At 39.1% G+C, this 21,336-nt stretch overlaps 2 protein-coding genes across 3 annotated transcripts in view; one reads left to right on the forward strand and one right to left on the reverse strand.

Annotated features, from left to right (window-relative positions):
- Window positions 1–315: 315 nt before the first annotated feature.
- LOC103186267 (translocating chain-associated membrane protein 1) lies at window positions 316–17,943 on the reverse strand. The gene is made up of 11 exons (XM_007905185.1): window positions 17,818–17,943; window positions 10,079–10,142; window positions 9,634–9,758; window positions 9,167–9,283; window positions 9,018–9,076; window positions 7,918–8,002; window positions 6,571–6,641; window positions 6,157–6,261; window positions 5,612–5,755; window positions 4,792–4,952; window positions 316–3,828 (listed from the first exon to the last, which is right to left on the reverse strand). Exons 1-11 carry the CDS (start codon window positions 17,935–17,937, stop codon window positions 3,755–3,757), a joined length of 1,125 nt encoding a protein of 374 aa, XP_007903376.1. The 5' UTR covers window positions 17,938–17,943; the 3' UTR covers window positions 316–3,754.
- Window positions 17,944–18,688: 745 nt separating this feature from the next.
- zmynd8 (zinc finger, MYND-type containing 8) overlaps window positions 18,689–21,336 on the forward strand; it is a 46,464-nt gene continuing 43,816 nt past the window's right edge. For both annotated transcript variants that reach the window (XM_007905178.2, XM_007905179.2), the window contains exons 1-2: window positions 18,689–18,743; window positions 19,997–20,093. The gene's annotated coding sequence lies outside the window, so the exon portion shown is untranslated. The remainder of the gene's footprint in view (window positions 18,744–19,996; window positions 20,094–21,336) is intronic.

A 21,336-nucleotide genomic window follows, 5' to 3' on the forward strand; every position in this document is an offset into this window, starting at 1 on the left:
GGTGCTGGAGGAGGTTTCCACATTCCTCCTGTTCATTTGTACAGCTAAGGTTCCTGAAACAATTTGCTAAACTGAAATACACTTGGATTACCCGATTCCAGCCACTGCCGGATGCTGTTTCTTGGACTACAGTAGAAATGAGGTGCATTTTAATTCAGACGTTTGCTATCTCGCCATCTAGCGGCAACATTCAGGTTATGTGGTTGAGAATGTGTACACAAAGTGTTTTTAAATTACACAATTTCAGGTCAGATCTCAACCTATTACAACAAGGTCTATTTCTTTTTTTAAAAAAATCAAAAAACATTTAAAATATTTGATAGATCAGGCAACAAATTTATTTCCAGATTACAGAAATAGTGGTTTTATAACATCAGATCAGAAATGTACATTCAACCTACAAAACCCTACTGCCAAACACATCTTTCACAGAAACCTTCACAGCTTAATGTTTGGGAGTAGCAACTGGAAACCACAAAAGAGCATATTAAAATGACAGATGTAAAATTATTGTTTTAAAAAAATCACTGGGAACCATCTTGTTTAGTGGCAGAAAAAAAAAGCTTCTCTGGACATGAATTCATCTGAATGCTAAGCAAACCAACAAAGGATCTGTTAGTTACATTGATCAACATAATGCGTTAAAAAGTGACATTTACTTGACTTGAGTTTAGCAGTTCAGATATTCAGCACTTCCCATTTTCACTGTATTCTGCAGAATGGGCATTGTTGCACAATGAAAATATTTTAGCTGCCGTTTCCCTTTTGTGCTCATTTTTTAAAAAAATGGTTTGAATCATTTTTTAAATATTTTCCATAAGAAATTGAGCTGGGAAATGTTGCAGCTTTTTGACCCATCAAAGGTTCTCTGCATTCCTCACATGTGGAATCAATATTCTGCAGTCCTGTCAGTCACACAAGATCACAGTGCCATACTGAATAGGGTGGGAAGAAATCAATTGTTCTGTCCGTGGCAAAACTGGAACAAATGTTTCAGCGAACGCAAATACAACCATTCTATGACCATGTTCCATTTATGAGCAAATGAGCAGGAAGGTGGTTAGGATGGGCCACGAGTCATAACGGGAGTTGTTTCTTTTCCCAAACACAAGAGTTTGAGGCATTTTGGAATTGAGTGATATTACTGTCCTGTTCTGCTACTTGCCTCCGAGGGAGTGGGGGGAGAGAATGCTTCGGCTGTTGGTAACAATACAAAAACATAACTTTCTATTTGCACAGAAAAATGAAAAAAAACAGGGCGGTTTATTTCAGTGATTCAATTATAGAGGTGAGTTTGCAAAATGATGCGGTAAAGGCTGACAAGTATGCACACAAAAGTTGATTCACTACAGATGCCTCTGTATGTAGTGATTCAGGACAGATGGATGGATCCATGTGTGATATGATACACACATCTGTAAAACATGGATGTGTATGTATGAGCATTTACCATCAATTTTGTACATATAAGCAGATTTCATAAAGAAAATGGTTGTAGACATTAGTAATTAAGTAGACAGTTGGACCCACAAGTCCACACTTGACAATTCACCACACAGCCAAATAAGTGTAATGTCACCAGTGATTGAGTACTGTTGTTGCTTCAGCAGCACATATACTAACAGTGGTTTGGTAGATAGTTGGGCCAGCCTGTGTACTTGATCGTTTGCTACAAATGGTTTGGTACAAGCAGAAAATGATTGATGTTTATTAGAGCATTTGTATATAGATATGCCTCCAAACATTACATCCTGGACATTATTCATTTATTTTCCAAAAGAATAAGATAGAATATTTAACAAATTAATGAGGCATTTCATAGTTCCAGAAAGTTTACCCACAAAGTGGGATTTTTGGGAAATTTAAATTTGGAGACTGAACGGAGACTTTGGAGACTGGAGACTGTATATACAGAATATCCCTAAACAGTCAGTATAAAGGGAATTCCTCTTTCAAATAGAAATCACTCTGTGTGTGTATATATATATTTAAAAAATTAAAAAGTTTGAAGAGCCTGTAAGTATGGGCTTGAGCTAAAGAGAATACATGTGTATAAAGAGTATCAGCCTTAGAACATTTACTTGTACTTTATAAAGATATCTATACTGGGCAAAGTAGTTTTTCCACTCATGAAACATATTGAGGTCAATGTTTGAAATACTGTAACTCAGTCATGTAAATAGTTTTGGCGGCACACCCCATTTAGCTGGCTCCAGAACCCACATCATAAACAGCAAAATACATTTTTCTTTGATTAAGATGTTTTTTTCAAAAAACATAAAACACAGAAAAGATTTGCTTTTGCTCAAGACAAAGGAACAGACAGTGAAACAGACTCAACACAGTTGTTAAACTTTGATGCCTTTATGTTAAGACTACAGAAGTTGATGACATTTCTGTCAATGTTAAGGCACAGCCCCCATCATGCATCTATGGGCAAAGCGCTATGCTGACTCAGGCTTGAAGCAATTAAAAGAACATCTTAAACACCCAAAGAAAAACTGACCGATTTGCTCATTTAACGCATACTTTTTTTTAAAAATGACCCCCTCGCTGTTTTGCTGAGTTACTGACATTATTGTAATTAGTATCACACAGTGGTTTTGACTGATTTTTTTTAAAAAATAACTTTCACATCAAGGACACTTGAATAAGAAATTTGGTCGAGCGGAGGTCAAGCATATGCACACGGCTTCTCTCCAGAAGTCACCTGAAACAAAAACTAAACCTCAAATAAAATTCACGGTACAAATGGCAACATTTACTGATCCTTAAAAAATATACAGTATATCAAATAAATATAAACCTCACCCTGGAGTATGAATAAATTGTAGGCACTCTGCAACTAGAAATCAATTACGTATGAAACCAACTTGAGAAATAATTTGTAGCTAAATAATTACCAGTGGAATAAACACTATTTAATAATATCCCATTTTATCAGCAGGGATGTAATGATTCTGTGAACACATCTTTAGTAGTAATGTTTAAACTACTATGTTATGAATAACCAGGGTGAGTGAGGTTGAATTTTGCTTTCTGCAGGTGTCATGAGAAGTTCAATACAAAGAAATACACCAAAACTTTATTCTTGAACTTCATTCATGGTTTAAGGTTTGGGGTGTTTATATCTCCCAGAAATCCAAACTGCACAACAGGTTGGGGGAGAGGAGAGAAAAAGGAAAAACTGCAAGGGTAATCAATAATGCTACGAAAGGCCCAATCTGCAGGTAATAAGACATTCTTCATCGTATTAATTCTCAACAGATTGTTTGTTTTGACGTATAAACTCCCAAGATTCAAGTCTGTCGCACTAACAACGTGGACTGTAACAGCCTTTGGTGAAGGCATCTGATTGGCTGATTTGTACCTCATCCCAATTACCCAACCACTTGCCCTTCACTCTGATGTCCTCGGAGCTCGATCCCAAACTGAAAGAGCAAGGAAACTGCAGGTAACTCACGAGAGCTGGCCATTTAGCAATGGGGTTTTAACTAAATAGACTGGCCAATAACTAAAACTTTTTTGAGGATTTTTCACCTAAATGGTTTACTTGGGACAGAAGACTGCATAGAAGTCACATCTTGCACCACATTATTGATGTTGAAAAAAGCACAGCCTCGTGAACAGTTGAGCCAGCAATTTCTTTGCTCACCTCCAATCAAAAATAAAGTGGTTTAGGAGTGAGGCAGGAGACAACAGATTTGTGAATATCACAGTCCTTCAAAACATTTCCCAAACTGAAAATCCAGCTTCACAAAGCTTTTGCTTTTCTTGCACGTGGTGATGTTCCACCTTCCGACTTCACTGTTCCATTAGCCGCATTCGCTGCAAGATTATAAAACAACGTAAATAAGAAACAAAGCATTTCAGTGTACAGGATCACAAATTATGATGTAGCATATCCACACCACAAAATGTATAGGAGTATCTTGTACAAGCAAGAAGAATTACAAATTGAGAGAAACATTAAAGAAACATTTAAAAATATTTTCTTTCAAAACTATCTTACTCTAGAAAGTCAACTAAGTCATTATGTGTGATTTTTTGGCTGTTTATATAAAGAGCAAAAAGACATTTTGTGACTGGATTTGTTTTTACACATGGTTGACTTTTAAAATTATAAATCTCAATGTCTTCCAGACTTGAGGTGCATTCCAAACATTTTATTGAACTAAGAGTGCAATAGATCACATTTTTCAAATACCTTTAACATGTTTATACTGCTGACAATCTGTAAAAGGGACAACTAGATAACAATGAAGGTAAAGCCATTCTTTGAAAATATTTGGCTGCTTTGGAATCCAGAGATTTTTTAAAAAAATAAGTTTGTTCATACATTTTTCCTAAAGTTCCCAGTATATACTACATTGAGCATAGTATGTGTCACCATTCCAACAACCAGAATACAGATTCTCCTAATACATAAAATGTAAAACATGCCATTTTCAGCAAGTTCATTCGCATTGAATTAAGAATTTGACAAACCACAGATTACAGTGCTTGAGTCAAGAATCGGCGCTGAACATGCATGATCCCTCCCCCCAGGAAAAATAGAAGTAGTGTTCTTGCCAAAATAAGTGGAGAATTATTTTTACTATACATTGGTTAGGAACTAACCACAGATTAAATCACGAATGTTAATTTAAGCACATTGCTGCTTTAACTATTTAAAAATTAGAAATTTAAATTTAACAAAGTAGTGTATTCCTTCTGAGCTAGGTGCTTAAATTATAAAATGGGGGACAGAGGAAAAGAAAGGAAGTAATAAGACTTTGTTTTTTCACTAACCCTTGCTAGTTTCCTTTTTTGAAGGTTTGCTCTTAGTATTGGTTAATTTCTTTTTGGGGATCTGATTCTGAGTGTGTTCTCTCCATTTTTTCAGCTGGAAGTTAATGAACTTCCACATCATCCAGGCTTGTGTTAGGCAGATGGCTGCTAAGCAGCTAATCCTGTCCAAATGCAAGGATAAGCACAAGTCAGTGAAGTACGCAGTTATTAAAACTGAAAACAAAGACACATATAATTCAAGTAACCAATGTTATTATATTGCTTGGTCACACATTTACTTTAATATTTTTGTACTTTACTCAGCATTCAGTCCCCTTTGGATTATATTTTCAGTACAATACAGGAAACAAATACAACAGACATATCAATTTAAGTTTAAAAACCTTGAGGAGGGAGTGACAGCTGACCCAGCCATAGATTTCAGATTAATTAATTTAAAAAAAAATCATTTAAGAACCAAAATAAAATATCACTAAAACAGAGTACAGCTCACAGGAATAGTGGACAAGTTACCAGATACTCTATTGTGGGGCAATGTTGGGTAGTGGGCATGCACTTGCCGGGAGGAAGGGAAGAAAAACAGTGAGAGTTGTCTGGCCTGATCCCATAGACCTCAAGAGAAGCTTGTTGCAACATGATTTTTATTGAAATACACTATTGGCCTAGATGGTTGTACATTACACAAAGTTATTAACAGAAAGTGAAAGCATAAGGTACGTTGAAAAAACATTACTCTCAAAAATTAAATATCAGTAAGTCAACAACACATGAAAACAATTGTTTTCTAGAAGTTGGTAGACATGTGTTCTCAATGACCTACCTGACAGTCAATGTGTTGAAATTTCCAGATGCTACAGAGAAGCCTTGATTCTCCGCTCTTGCAAGGCCAAAACCAAAGGTCAAGACAGATAGAGTCAATGTGAGAAGTCGAGCCATTACAAAAAGCAGAGCCCAGAGTGTAAAGCTGAAGAGAACAAAAAGATTTTTTTAAAAAAAGTATTTCATTCTTAAAACACAACTAGATTAGATATTTTAGTTACAATGATCATCATCTACTACAGGAACTAAACAGCACATAGGACATATCACATTTTTACATTTTAAAATTTATACATACACTATTTAGTGCTGTTGCTATTTAGGTTATTAGCACTGCCTGAAGAGATAACTAAGTGCTACCAAAAATAAGCATTTCCAAGTAACCATTTTATATTTGACGCATATTCCAAAAATAGCTTGTATTATTTAACAATTATCTGACAATTGTTATCTTACATGAATCAACAAACAAAATGGCACAATAAACTGCTCGATTAACAATATTTAACTTAAACTGATGAAGTGTGTCCATGAACCAGTGTTTACCCTTTTTGTTTGTTTTCGTCGCTGAAGTAGAACAAACGTGATGCATGAAACAAGAGCTCAACCAAGTAATGTGGCACCAAAAGAATCAGCCCCAGTCGGTGTAAGCTGTAAAGAGAAATGGAATCTTATGCTTTCTTATCTTAAATGTAGCCCAAGAATTCTATCTAATATTCAAATAATAATTGGTCTGTCGATTCTACAGCCAGTGTGTTCCAAGATCAATATTAATGAGTGTCTACTTAACATTTTTAAAAAAGAAAAATCATACAAGAAACATTTATTTGGCCACCCATTTCCATTACACTTCATCATAACCAGTAGGTGCACACAGTTAAAGAGTAATATTTTAAAGTGTGATTAGCACCCCAGATTTTTTTTAAAAAAACTTCAATCACATTGAAATTTTAACCTTACTTTAAGATATAGGCCCCGGTGATATGGAATATGTAAAGGCAAATGTAGTACAGCTGCCGTGGGATATCCTCCTGTAAGATTTAACAAGTTGAACATTTTTTAGATACAACAGTTTAAGAATTCAAGCACCAAAGTCTCATTCACAGTCAGTGCTGGTTTAAATGAATCACCTGTACCAAGGGACGTGTAAATTTGTTGAGTGACTAATATCAGTTGAGTGATTAATATGGGTACAGAGCAAGTTCACAATCTCAAGGCTGTCACCACAAAATGGTGCTCAGAGAAAGCCAGAACATATCAGGACTTTCCTACACATCTCCGAGGAGAAAGGAACAAAGTGTTCAGCTGCCTATCGGACCTCTTAGGTGGACCTCGAGAAAGGAAGAGAAAATCAAAAGCCTAAAAAAAGCATCATGTGATACATATCCTGTGGCTGAATCTCAGAAATTCAACATGTATAGTAAATAAAGCATAGCTCCAGCAATCCCATAACGAACTCATTTTCCTATGGACATGCTTGTAGTTAATTTGCAAGGCAAACATATCATTATGGGGGAATTTAAGGTACAGCAGTGCTGAAACAGTGAAGAAGTTGGGAAAAAAAATTTAAATATACTTTTTGGTTCACAATTATAGTAAATTCCTGATAACTCAACCCTGGCTTAACTGTCAGTACTACATAAGTTAAGCTGTTGATATCCTGACAACATCAGGAGTTCACTGTATTCTGCAGTGTGAAGGAGGGTTACATTTATTATCCTTTCATATAATAATAATCCTTGCATTTGATATAGCGCTTTTCACGTCGGGAGGACGTCCCAAAGCGCTTCACAGAACACACTGTAAAATGAATTGACTGTATATTTGTGGGCGAACGCGGCAGCCAATTGCGCACAGCGATGTCCCACAAACAGTCGTAGATTGAAAATGACCAATTTATTATTGTTTTTGGTTTTGGAGGATTATTAGGCTCTGTGTGGGGTAAGGAAACTTGCCCAAGGTTTCGCCCTCTGCCTGGAATTGAACTCAGGTCTCTCGCTTGCAAAGCGAGTGCTCTAACCACTGAGCTACAGGACTCCACATGAATCATTTGTGTACACAGAAGAAAACGTTGGGAGTATTACTTTCTACTAGAATTTGAATTATAGGTTGAGTACTGTGGAAAACATTTAATTTTCGATTTTGGTCACTCAATTCATTGCATTCACAGTTGTGCTGTTTCTCATATGCATCATTCATATGCAAACTTGGTGCTTCTCTTATATATCACTAAGCAACCACAAGAGGTGCAAATCTTTTGATTTTTTTAACTGCTAATATGTACATAATTCAAATGCAAACAATCACCTTTCGAACTTTCTGAAAGTACAGCTCTGGTAAAGCATGAAGCCAATAGGCGATCTGGCAAACATAGAAAAATTTCACCTGAAAACTGAACCACATAACATATTAATTAAATTGGAACACAGCAATCTAACAATTATAACTTGTACGCAAAGTCATAACTAATTCAAAGATCCTAATCACTCACTCATACACACACGCACACACAGAGGTAGCTGTACTGCTCCAGGACTCCAAATAGAAAACAATTCACAGATAGCATGAATTCAGAGATTTTAAGTGTTTGGAAAGATCAAACCAGGGACAAGGTTAGTAACAATGCTTTCATGACCCAATATCTAAATCCCTCCAGCTGGGCAGGGAGGAGGATCTGAACAGTAACGAGAGGCAACTCCTGCTGACTTTACATTACCTACTGCACCCCAAGTGAACATCAGATAACATGCAAAATGGGGAGTCCACCTGGGGGCTTCCTAGTCTACATAACAACTGGTTAAACTTGCTGAGCCATCAATCAAGCCTAAAGAGTCAACAACTTGACCAGAGGGTATACTGGCAGTCTCATTTTGAGATTTGCATGTTAAGTTGAAACTGATGGCAGTTTCTAGTTCCTATTCCTTCTGAAGTATTTTAATAGTACTTTTTAAAAATCTGACGATTTCCTTTTTGTTTTTTAAAAAAGTGCTCTTTTTCTCTCCCACTCTTTCGAAATTGTTTTTCTGCTCTCCGAAAATAACTTTCTAATGTACAGTTCTACAATTTAAGTCACCCTGCTTGTTTACACTGCACTAAGGGCCCCAGCCTCTCACCTGTTTTTCCAGAAAAATATTTTTCTATCAAAACATCAGAAAATAAAATGTTTTTTTAAAAAAAGGCCGGCAGTATTAAATTGCTAAAGGAGTATTCTCTGGAACTCCACCCCTGAGTCCCTCCTCTTCAAAGCCTATGTCAAGCCCTTTCTTTTCATTTGCACCTTTCACTCCGACCTTCTTAAGCTTCCCCACCCTCAGCTCATATCCCAGTAAGCTCTGGAAGCACTTTGAGACACCCTCCCAACAATATAAATATCTAATTGTTGTTGTATTAAAGAAAACAGTGCTTACAACATGTGTGAATGGGGGTATCCTTCCCATAGGAGTGTAGGATCAGTTGTGAATTCTTCCTAGTTGTAGAAAGAGAAAACGGTGTCGATAAAATGTAATTAATAATAATTTAGTATAAATTGTAGCCTGATATCTGAACATATTCTTACTCCAGTCAGGATGCTTCCACCCCAGATAAAGGAAAACAGGTAGAAAAATGCCAGTTGGCCGGATTCGTTGAATTTACTGTGCTTTGTTTTGGACAAATGCAGTCGTCTGTTGATTTTCTGAAAGAGACAAAAATGTGTAAGAAATTTTACCCCATCAATATGATAAGAAACGGATCACACTAATGCTTCCCCTCAAAACCTCCCCCAGAACAAACACATACTCAAAATAAGATTCTGATCACAATTCAGCCATGATCAAGTGGAACCAGCAGCAAACACACAGAAAGAAGGGTAAAGTACCCATTCTATATTGATTCTATATGAATTAACAGAAAATTGTGTAACACCTAAGATTTTTTTTCTTTGTATGTAACGAACATACTAAGATGTCGACATTGGTTATCGGTGAGTTTTCTTGACGTGTTCCCAATTAATTCTAAAAAGAGAGAATCAGAGTTTCTACTCACATCTAGAATGTACTCTTGGATCACAGCATGCAGAATGATAGCTATTAACATGTAGAAAAATATGGTAGCCAAATCTTTAAGCCCATACTCATAGAAGCTGATGGAATCAGAACTGCTCCTCTCCTCTGTAACGACAATATAGATATAAAGAGGATGGTTAAATACATACTGCATAATAGGGGTCTTTAATAGGGGTCTTTAAAATACATTTTGCCTTTGCCAGCGCACAATATATTAATGCTGGTGTTTAACTGGAATCAACTTCAGCTCATATAAACTGCTGTCTGGCCCACAATTTCTGTAGACGAGTTTCTACTAAATCAGAAACACTGTGTAAGATGACTCAGTCCCAAAGGGGTCATTTTAAAAAAAAGATTTATGTAGATTTTATGATGCGATAATATTTCAAAAAAGTCTGGACATACAACAGATTCCATCCTCTTACCTGTAGAAGGATATGTAACATTGTACTGCACAGTGATGAACATGATGGCAAACTTAGCTGTGACCTGTAAAGTAAATAAGGCAAAGAAAAACAATCTCAATCCAACAAAGTTTATTATTTTATCTGCATTGAAAAAAAATTCAAAAAAAATTGGAACAAACTACTTCAAGTACTATAAAATGTCAATCAATTTCTTTTCAGATGGCAAAGTTATTGCAGGTAAAAGAAAACTAATCCCCATAAATTTCTGCAGGAATAATTCTGTTTTAGTTTCTAGGCAATGTTTTGAATAGTTAAGATTTCTCCCCCCACCCCCCCCCCTCCACTAATCCAGCATTGCATCAGCTCTATACATGACTGCAAGAGTGAGCTCATCTGCAAGTAGAGTTGTAAATAATGAGAGAAAACACAAAGTATTCTGCAGCTTCAAGTGAAATAAATCTGTACGGTATGGAAACTAAACAATTATTATATTCAATTATTATAATTGAAGATTATTACTGAAGAGGATAAGTGGGGAAACCAGGAAAAGGATATCACCAAGTTTAAAATTGACTAAGAGGCAGACCCTGCTTCTAAATATATTCAGGATATCGAGCAACTACCATCACCAACCACTTGGAAGCAAGTTTTGGACGCTCTGCATCATTTGCCATCATAACTGGACAAGTCCCTGTAATCTAAAGCACCCAAGGGCCGATTGTGAAAAAATCATGCGTAGATTAAAATGCAGAATGTACCTCAAAATATAACTGAATAAATGATCATCAAGCAAAACCATCAAGAAGCAGATCACAACAGTGTGAGTTTTGTATTGTACAGAGAAAGATAGACTAAATCCAACATAACTAGTTTTCGAAGAGGCTTCCCCAATGGACTGCCTGGAAAGGAGAGTTGATTTATATATCAAACTTCCAATAGGAGAGGTAAGAGGAACACACAAGGGTCACCATTACTGATTTAATATATAATGTGTGAGAGACCGTGACTATCCATCACTGTCACTAAAGAAAACATCCAGCACACAACAGTGCATGAAAGATTAATTGTAAAACAGGTGAAACAAGCCTCAGCCAGGAAAGGGTAGAGCAATACAAGGATTTTTTTCACATCACCCATCACTAACCAAAGGACAGTGATCTATATCCAGGCCTCCACCAATGCTGCTCTGAACCTGACTCTGAAGGGTACGAGAGTAACCGGAGATAACCTATTTCCCAGTTTTCTCTTCTTCTGTGTAGGGAAACACCTGTCCCCTCTCAGCATTTCTTCAAAGTTGGTATCTACCATCACTTTATAGGTCTGTTTCTTCAGGACTTTATAAGTCTGGGTAAATCTTCTACCATTTCAAGTTACCTCACCAGCCCCTGAACATTCTCCATTATGAACATATCCAAAGAATCTATTTCACATTTTCGAGGGAATTATTTAAAACAAAATCCAGCAAGTAGCAAATTGAATAGTTTGTCTCCAAGAAAACTTGTGCTCTACCTGCCTTCCTCAAAGCAATGATTCTATTTCCTGTCAAACTGAAACAGAAAACCTATTTTTACTGAAGCTCAACTGAAGTGTTTGTTTTGTACTGAAATGCACGCAAGGAGGATTATAGCAGATTAAGTGCCAGTATAAAATGTTGCAAACATCTTCATTCTGTTTTTGCTGTCAGTGAGTGCTCTTTGCAAAAGCTGTTGCTTCAGATTTTAACAATATTCAGATTTTAGTTCAAGTGTGTCTGATTACATGTTAAAATGACTGAAGCAATTTACTTCATTGTTAAATGCATTGGATATTTAAGAAAATTAATTTCAAACATTTGCCCACCTAATGAAAGTCTTATTTCCTCCCACTACTGAAAAACATTTGTTATCCTCCTCATCCAACTAATATTATGCTAATGTGTGACTGTGTACATTTTGTTTGCAAATCTTATCCTGCTCCCAATCTCGAATTCCTTCCTTCTACCCCTCCATCTCCCCCCCACCTCTATCCATATTTAAATCCCACCTGAAAAACTACCTATTCAACTTAGTCACATCCCTCCTTGCTCAATATCCAACTTATTTTTGAAGCCTTCTGAGATACTATTCTACGTGAATGGCACAATATAAATGCAAGTTATTGTTGTCTACGTCTTCACTCCTGTTGATAGTATAACTCTTATTGACATTCAGATTCACAGACATCAAGCACCCTCTGCTACTTTCATGAACACTAATATATCTGCACAAGAACTAGACAGAAGTCACGCCTAACTCTGCTGTTCCAAAGGACCGGCTTTTAAATGGTTTGGATACATTCTGAAATATGAGAATGACGGCTGCTTGATCTTGCAATTAGTATTTTGTTACACAGACTCCACTTTCCAGTTATAAAAAGGCATTGAAATTTGTTGTAGAAATCTACCAGAATTAGCTTCTTCTGAACTGTATTATGCTGCACCACAGTAATTTCTGAGCTGCACAATGAAATAGAAAAACAGATGTCGAGGAGTGAGTCACTGGGTTATAATCAAATAGGACTTCACCCCCAAGTGTAAGGCTCCAGTGATTTCCAAACACCTGCATTTTTCTTCCAGAATGTTTTTAAGTGTATATTTATAAATATATTTTGAAGATTGTTCTGTGATTGTCAAATACAGGCACACAGACTTATACATACATACAAACTTACCAACATCACTTTGTTCTTTATTGTACCAAAATAGCAGGTAATTTATTTAAAAATGCAATAGTATACATTCAAAATCCTGAGCAGCAAGTTCAAGATTCCGAGTGAATTTCAGGATTCAGCAGCTGACCATTTGTAATAATAATAATCCTGAATGAAATTCACATTTGATATTGCATTTTATCACATCGATACACCAGTCACTACACTTTACAGAAATAATTTTTTAAGTGACTGTATTTATAGACACATTTATGCCAGTTTCTTCTATTGTGTTGTGGTTTTTCAGTGTTGTAACCTTACATACATGGTAAAGGCAATGCAGAATCTTACTTTAACATGCGTTCAAGCGGTTCTGGTAGCCATGTGATACAAAGCCATACATACTGCCTGCATTGCTCTTCCCTCATGTCAATGTTGGGACTCACTCGCAAACAACCTTCAGATTAATTTACTAAATTAAAAGGCAGGCAATCCTCCAGTGTTGTTCCAGAAAAAAATGAAGCATCCAGAGTTAGCAGTAATTTTAAGATTAGTAATATTTGCAAAGCGTCACAGGGCCACCCCTTTTAAATAGTTCATCAAGACAGATTTAGGCCTGATTTTGTTTATAAAGTATATGGTGGGGGGAGTTTTTCCTCAATATCTGAACAGCTACCAGTATACGATCCCTGGGCAGTTCAGTCAGTGGATTACAATACTATGCTTTCACTTTATCTAGTCAAAATTGATGGAATTAACAATGTTCTGTCTGCAAGATTTGAAATGGAAAAGGAGTTTGAATTGCTCCTGGGCACAGTTCCACTGCACAAATGATCTGTCTCAATCATAGACTCAAAGAATGACTGGTATGAGAAACAGGGAAAGTTCAGACTGGTGCAGTAGGATGTGCTCTTAAATTAGGATGAAAGCAAACGATCTACATATGGGTGAACCTCAATTCTGAATGCTGTAATTAGGTGCGTTTGATTCTGGCAAAGTGGAATAAAAATGGAAAATGATTTTATTCCCAAGCAATAACATCCTTCTAAAAAAAAGTTAAAGCAGGAACTTTGCTCAACTGTTTTGAAAAGGGAAAAGTTTAAAACAATTTAAAATGGTTTTGTTGTCTTTTTAAACCATAAAATGGGTTATTTGTCACAAAGCTCTTGTAGACTTTTACATACATAAAGATCTGGCTGATGAAGACTCAACTCTAATTTACTTCAACATACAATTTTAAAAAATGATTTAAAGTTTATCTACACAGCTTTGTTCTGAAAATAATGAGAATACTGTGTATAAATCGGAGATATTCTGCAGACAATGGACATCACAAAATACAAGTCAATCTACTTTACAGTATATCATGTGAAGCGCTTTGAGACGTCTCAACGACTTGATAAGGCACATCACTGAAGCAAGTCTGTGTTAACTTAGATAGCACTCAGCATGCCACTTGACAACAGACTGCAACTAAAACTGACGTAATATACACATACACACACAGTGATAGGAATTAAAAGTATGAACCATGGCCAATTGACACCTCTCGAGGGAAACTGCATGCAACCTCACTGCTGACCCAACTGGGAATGGCTACTACACAGATAAAAAATTAAACCTGCATCATCTTAGTTTATATGACGCTTTGCCACACCAAGCAGCACATTATCTCACTAATCTCCTAGTAAATCTAAAATGATGTTGACTTAAATGTCAGTAATCCATCCCAGATAACTTTACCTCCATCCAAACTAACACAATAATGAAACCATTGCATCTGCCACTATCCCAAACAGTGACTGGCGAATCATATTGCATTAGAAATAAGCAGCTGCAAGCTGTTTTGCCCGCCCAAACCATCAATTCTAGAGGATATAGTTTTCTTAATTTTTTGAAACTGAAAGCTGGCGTCAATGACTGCAGAGACATTGAAAACTCACTCAAGTCTAACAAACTCACTCAAGTCACAAATGTTAAAAGCACGTTTTCAAACAAATTAGATCCTTTCACTTCCAACTCAAAAAGATACAAATTGGTCATCGCATTCAGAAGCCATAAAGATATTGGTTTTGGAAATAGAAAATAAATCTAGTTACAATAGGAAATATGCCTGAGGTTGGGAGAAGGCACATTTTGCAGTAGGTTTTTTGCACTGCTAATACACGCCTTACTTGGGACTGTTTGATAATTAATGATCAGCACCCAACGTGGAGAAATTTTCTATTTCCCAACAACCAAACCCACATTCTGAAGAATACCAAAAATAATTTGGAGATAAACCAGCACAGAAAGACCAAATAAAGGTAGATAACGCTGCAGTAAAAGTACTGCAGTTCATATTAAAGACCAGATGAGCACAATAAACTGCTGTGTTTCTAAAATATAATGTACTTATCGTGGCTATTTCAACAGTGAATTATATTGTGTGCTCTGTAATATGCTAGTTTTAGTAAGAATACCAAAGACAATTTACACTAGAACATTTTCTAATCCTATTACCATAGTTACATGTGAATCTCAAGGGAGAAAAAAANGCTTAATTTTGAACAATAAAGGTTACAATAAAAGTTGATAACTTGGTGTAACCCACTTTATTTTTAAAAGTCGCCTGAAATCGCAGCATTCTAAATCTCCCTTTGCAACCAACAGTTATACAAATCCATTGATGGAAACTGCTGTGTGAACTGCAAAATTACAGAAAAAGTTCAGACGAGGGGATTCCTCTACTTAAACTGAACTAGAAAATGACTCATGGTTGGTAAGACGTTTAATATGATTTGTGATTTCAAATGTAATGCACTCAAATCCAACTAAATGTCTAAAAACATCCAGCTATAATAGCAAAGCCTTCACAAACTAGTCAGCCTTTTCAAAATGTTTGTTGTTTGGATGAGGCATTACACCAAGATCCTGTCGACCTGTTTAGATGGACATTAAAGATCCTGTAGCTTTCTCTATTCAAAAAGAGAAGTTTCTCCCAGTGTCTTAGTCAACTATGCCCCAGATACATAAAAATGTCAGTCTTTTCATGGTTGTTTGTGGAGTACTGCTGTTTGCAAATTAGGTTCCATGCTAACCTACAAATAATCACTACACTTAACAGGAAAAACTAAAGTACTTTGATTTGATATGGCGACAATATCAATGCAAGCATTATTATACACAATTAAATTGCACAGACATAGGTTCATCTCTCCAGTTACTACTGTACATCACAATGGTTTCTCAATGCTTGAATTTTTTTTGTGATGTAAATAAATATGGTTTGTTTTTGATTGGATCGAATCTGTTTCAAAGTTGTAAATGACATGCAACCATATCAACAATTATACACAGAATGAAACAGAGCACAATAAATCAGCAAGTACATTCAGAACCATGGAGGTTAAAGTCAAATCGCAAAGCAAATACGGAATTGATAAGAAATGATCAACATTGCATTAAGCACAAAAAGAATAAACTGTGAGAAGGAGAAGCAGATAAGAGACAGACAGGGAGAAAGTTAAGCTCTGGCAGCAAAGCAAGCTAGAAAGGGGGTTTGTTTACTTTTATATTTTATTCTCTATTTTGATACTTTTTGTATTTTGTAAAATCAGTTAGTGTATGAACACATTAGTGATCTCATGCTGCATCACAGTACAAAAAGGAATCCCATGAAAACAAATTGAGACTATATCACTTTATGTGAACAGAATGCTTAAAAAGAGCATTATGGTAAACACAAAAGTTGAAATACGTGTTTTTCTCAAACTTCTACCCATAGCTAACTTGTGAATTAAGTAATCTTACTTACTCAGGTAACACTTCACATAGGGGCAGACTATTTAACTTTTTTAAAAACATACAGAGCGAGGCAAGACCGAGCACGCTGCCTCCTGAAACACACAACCGAGTGACAAATCAGAAGTCCAGTGACAATTTATCATATTCTGATCTAATTGGGGCCCTGAATTTTGGCTACAATAAAATCTTCCCCCTCCAAAAGATCAGCTGCTGATTTGATAGGAATAGAAGCTGAATGTGGACAGAGCCAACGTGGACAATGTGATTTAGACCACCTTCTGAATCACCTGGTTACCATGTAACCCATATCTTATCTACTCCGAAGAATAAATCTACTCAAGTCCACATTTTAGTCTCGTGGAGCCAACATTTATTGCTGGATGCCTGGTTAACATGTTTAGAGTAATTCCAACCAGAACACTAACCTCTGAATTTCAATTAAATATCCAGCGCTGCGTAACAAAATCCAAGCCTTAAGGTGGTCTTAAAAGTAAAGCGGACCTTCCAAGAGACCCCACAATTAGCTTAATTAAAAAAACAATTAAAATACCTGTTTTTTTTTAAAAAAAACAGCCGAGAAACACTGAACTCTCCACACAATACATTAAAACCGAAAAAAAAAAGAACTGCCTGGACCGCGTTTCACTTTAAAATATAAAAAAAAAGGGTGAACACCTCACAACGTCGAACTTCTCTCTCTGGACCTTTTATTTTACTTTAAAAAAAAACAGCCCCAACATTTAGTTTAATGGAACAGCGCTCCAATTCCGAAGAGAGTGGAGGGGGGAGAGAGGGAGAGACAGAGGGGGGGAGACAGAGGGGGGGAGACAGGGGGAGACAGAGGGGGGAGAAGAGGGGGAGACAGAGGGGGGGGGAGACAGAGGGGGGGAGAAGGGGGAGACAGAGGGGGGGGGAGACAGAGGGGGTGAGAGGGGGGAGACAGAGGGGGGGGAGGGAGGGAGACAGAGGGGGAGAAGGGGGAGACAGAGGGGGGAGACAGAGGGGGAGAGACAGAGGGGGAGACAGGGGGGGAGACAGGGGGGGAGACAGGGGGGGGGGAGAGCTTGCAGCCAGTCAGCAGCTTACAGTTTAGGTACAAAACCTAACGGAAAATGCCAGAGAAAAACACGGGGGAGGGGGAGGGGAGGAAATAACTCCTCCGTAAAACCATTCAAACCACTTCCCCGATAGCGACGACGACACCCCGAGGCTTCCCCATGGCCGAGCGCTCTCTCTCCCCCCCTCTCCCCCCCCCCTCAGGCCCATGTGGCGTCTCGCCCCTCCCGTGTGTGTGTGTTTTTTACCTCAAACATCAGCCCCAGTAGGATCACCATCGCCACACACGACACGATATCCGCATGGTTCTGGATCACGAACTCATGACTTAAAACAGCGGGATTTTTGTTTTTCTTCCTCAGGCCCATGGCGGGGGGGGGGGGGCGGAGGCTGTGTGTGTGTGAGGGGTGAAATTTAACTTTAGTTTTTTTTGTGTGAGGAGGGCGGGGGGTCGGGTCGGGGGGGAGAGAAGGAAAGGCGATACGAAACACCTGAAACTGAAACAACCCCCGAAATGAAAAAAATAATAATAAAAGCCTCGCCTTTCCCTAACCCGCCGCCTCGTAAAATAATATAATAGAAAATAACCGCTCTTCGCTCCCTGACGATGATGAAGCCGCCACGACTTCCCCTACAACGACCACGACCGACCCTCTGACGCCCACCTGACTGACTGACTGGCGACTTCCCGCCCGCACGCACGCAACGCACGCGCTCTCGCGCTCTCCCTCTCCCACACTGATTGGAGGTCCTGCTTGATTGGCAGTCGCTTCAACCACTCCGAGCGCTTCTCCCTCTGCTCGCTCGCTCGCTCCGGCCTTGGTCCCGCCCAGCGCCGAGGGGCGTGGGGAGAAGGAGCCACACCCCCCACACAGGCGCATACCTTGATGATTGACAGGTCTTCTGACCACTCACATGGTGACACTACGGGGGGGGTGGGGCCTGCGCTGGAAGCCGTGACGCGCCAGGGCCAATCGGAAGCCAGGTCTGCGCGGGCGGGGCCACGCGAAAGCAGGGGAGAGCGCGCGGCGGGCTGTGCTGCGCATGCGTGGTCAGCGCGCGGGCGCGACGTGCTGTCACGTCCCGTCGACGTCAACTGTCAAGCCGTCAGACGAGAGGAGCCGCTCAGTCAGTCAGTCAGTCAGTCAATGGGCTCCAATGGCTGCGTACGTTTGTAAGTCATTGATCACTAACACTAACATTGATCACTTTCTTCAAAAGAAATAGGACGCAACAATGCGGTTCACACGATTGGGATTCCCAGCCTTTTTGATGGCCTTTCCGGGGTTATAATCAAGTGCTCCGGGACCGGACTGCCCCTCCCCGCGTGGGGGGGCGCTCCGTAAATAATAATAATAATAATAATAATCCTTGCACTTAATACAGCGCCTCGTCGCGTCCTTCGAGTCGGTCGCCAAGCGCTTCACAGGAATGCACAGGTCGAGCGAGTTGACCGTGTAACGTGTGGGCGAACCGCGGGCGGCGGCAGCAAACGGTCGTGGGTCGAACTGAAACCAAATTATTGTTATTTTTCTCGAGGGATTAATATCGGGGCGCGGGCGCGGACTAAGGAAACCCGCCCAAGGTTTCCCCCCCCCACCCCCCGGCCCGGCCGGGGAATCAAACCCGGGTCCTCTCGCTTTGTGAGGCCAGCGCTTCTAAACCGCTGAGCGACAGGACTCCCAAGTGCAAGTTGTTGTTGTTTTTGCTGTCATCGTAATCCCAAAGGAGGCCATTCGACCCGTCGCGCCTGTGTGCTCTTCGAGACAGCTACCCGATCAGTCCCACCGCCCGCCCGCCCCCCCCAAACCCCCTGCCCACCCCCCCACCCACCCCACTCTTTCCCCGGAGAAAGTTTTTCCTTTTCAAGCACCTATCTATCTAAATTCCCTTTCGAAAGTTGTTATTGAATCTGCTTCCACCACGATTTTTCTGTTACTTCGCCCTCCCCCCTCCACCCCAATAATTTGCCGACAATAACCAATTAATAATAATAATAATAATAGTTGCCGAGATACTTTGCAAATTTGTAAAATTGAAAGAGACAATCGCAAAGGACCCTCACGCAGTTATTGTTCACAATCATGGATATGAATTCAGTTTTACACCTGATATATAAGTTTCTACGCCCCGGTTGGTGTCAAGTTTCCGTTTAAAAATCATTTAGAAAAAGTCCAACAGATGTTCCAGTTAGTCATAAATCTTCGGGATGATTTGGTATTTCAAAGAGTATTCTAACGGTGAGATTTATGAAAATTATAATAATAATCCTTGCATTTGATATAGTCTTCAAGACGTCTCAAAGCGCTTCACAGAATATACTGTAAGGTGTATCGACTGTGTATTTTGTGGGTGAATGTCCACACTATCATTTTATAATAAAATGTCCTTTTTATTAAATGTAAATTGAGTCCTTCTTTCCTTCAGAAACCTGACTCCAGTCTTTGGATTCCAGTTGAGAGCAAAGGGGAACCTGCAGGCATCTCAAGGGTACCTGGCAATGCTGCTCTGTGCCAAGCACAAGGTGCTGAAATACAAGAAACTAGTTACACAGCTCAATTCCACTCAATGCTACACAACTGACAACAGCCAAGTTGAGATCAGCAAATCTGTACAGTATTTGTGACAAGTTTGAGTATCCAGGATTCAAAAATCCAGGTTTCCTAAATTTGCAACCCAAGCAGTTGTTTCACTTAATGTTTTGACAGGACATGATTCTTGCCCCTTGATATTTATACTTCAGAAATGTATCAGTGTTTTTGATGACTTTTTCTCAAAAGATCAGACTGTCAAAGCAAAAAATTCCTCTGCCAGCTCAATCCTTTAATTCAACTTCCAGAGGGAGTAATAGTAGCAATATTCAACAACAACAACAAATTACATTTGTATAGAACCTTTCATGTCGGGAGGACGTCCCAAGGCGCTGGACAGACAGAGTTACGGAACCGAGCTGGGAGTCGGGGTGGGGGAGGGTGGAGGGTAGGGGGAAGCAGGGAGATCGCAAGCACGGACAAAGAGGAGGGTCTTGAGGTGGGTCTTGAAGGTGGCGAGGGAGGGGGTGAGACGCAGGGACTGTGGGATGGAGTTCCAGAGGGTGTGGGTGCAGAGTGACGGAAGGCCCACCCGCCAATAGTGGGGTGGGCGAGGTGGGGGACGTGAAGCAGGCCAGAGCCCACTGAGCGGAGGGAGCGAACAGGGTGGTAAGGGGTTAGGAGGTCGGAGAGATTGGGGGGAGCAAGACCTTAGAGGGCTTTGAAGGTGAGGACCAGGATCTTGAACTGTATCCTCTGTGTGGTGGGAAGCCAGTGGGGTTGGGCAAGAATGGGGGTGATAGGGTCGCGGAGCCTGGTGCGGGAGGACACTGGCTGCAGAGTTCAGTTATTTTGGCATTTTTTAAAGTATGAGAAAAGGTGGGACATTTTATTTTTTTACTAAGAGTGCTGATTTTAGCCTAATTTACATTACATATGTGATATTTATACCACAATTGATCTCGCAATTAAGGGGACATTTCTCATATTTCACTGATAAATACAGTAGCTTTGATGTTTGCATTAAATGTTTGCTTTGATAGCGCAGCGCCATAACCATAATGCTGTTTAGTGTATTTTTGAATGTAACTTCAATATATTTTGATGTTTATTTCACATTACTTAATAGCAGACTATGGGTGACTTTGTTGAACCTGCCTTGAAAAGCAATTATAAGGATCAATTTGCAATGTTGTCATGCTTTTTGAGAAATAGTGTTTCTCCTGTTTTTATTCA

Source organism: Callorhinchus milii, unplaced genomic scaffold (genome assembly GCF_018977255.1).
Source record: "Callorhinchus milii isolate IMCB2004 unplaced genomic scaffold, IMCB_Cmil_1.0 Scaffold18, whole genome shotgun sequence".
Taxonomy (NCBI): Eukaryota; Metazoa; Chordata; class Chondrichthyes; order Chimaeriformes; family Callorhinchidae; genus Callorhinchus; species Callorhinchus milii.

Excerpts from the sequence above, each read along its gene's own strand:
- LOC103186267 (XM_007905185.1), bottom strand. The coding sequence starts at position 17,937 with ATGGGCCTGAGGAAGAAAAACAAAAATCCCGCTGTTTTAAGTCATGAG. Across the intron at positions 10,143-17,817 it reads TACTGGGGCTGATGTTTGAG|GTCACAGCTAAGTTTGCCAT; the intron begins GTAAAAAACACA and ends TTTACTTTACAG. Across the intron at positions 5,756-6,156 it reads GACGAAAACAAACAAAAAGG|CTTTACACTCTGGGCTCTGC; the intron begins GTAAACACTGGT and ends TGTTCTCTTCAG.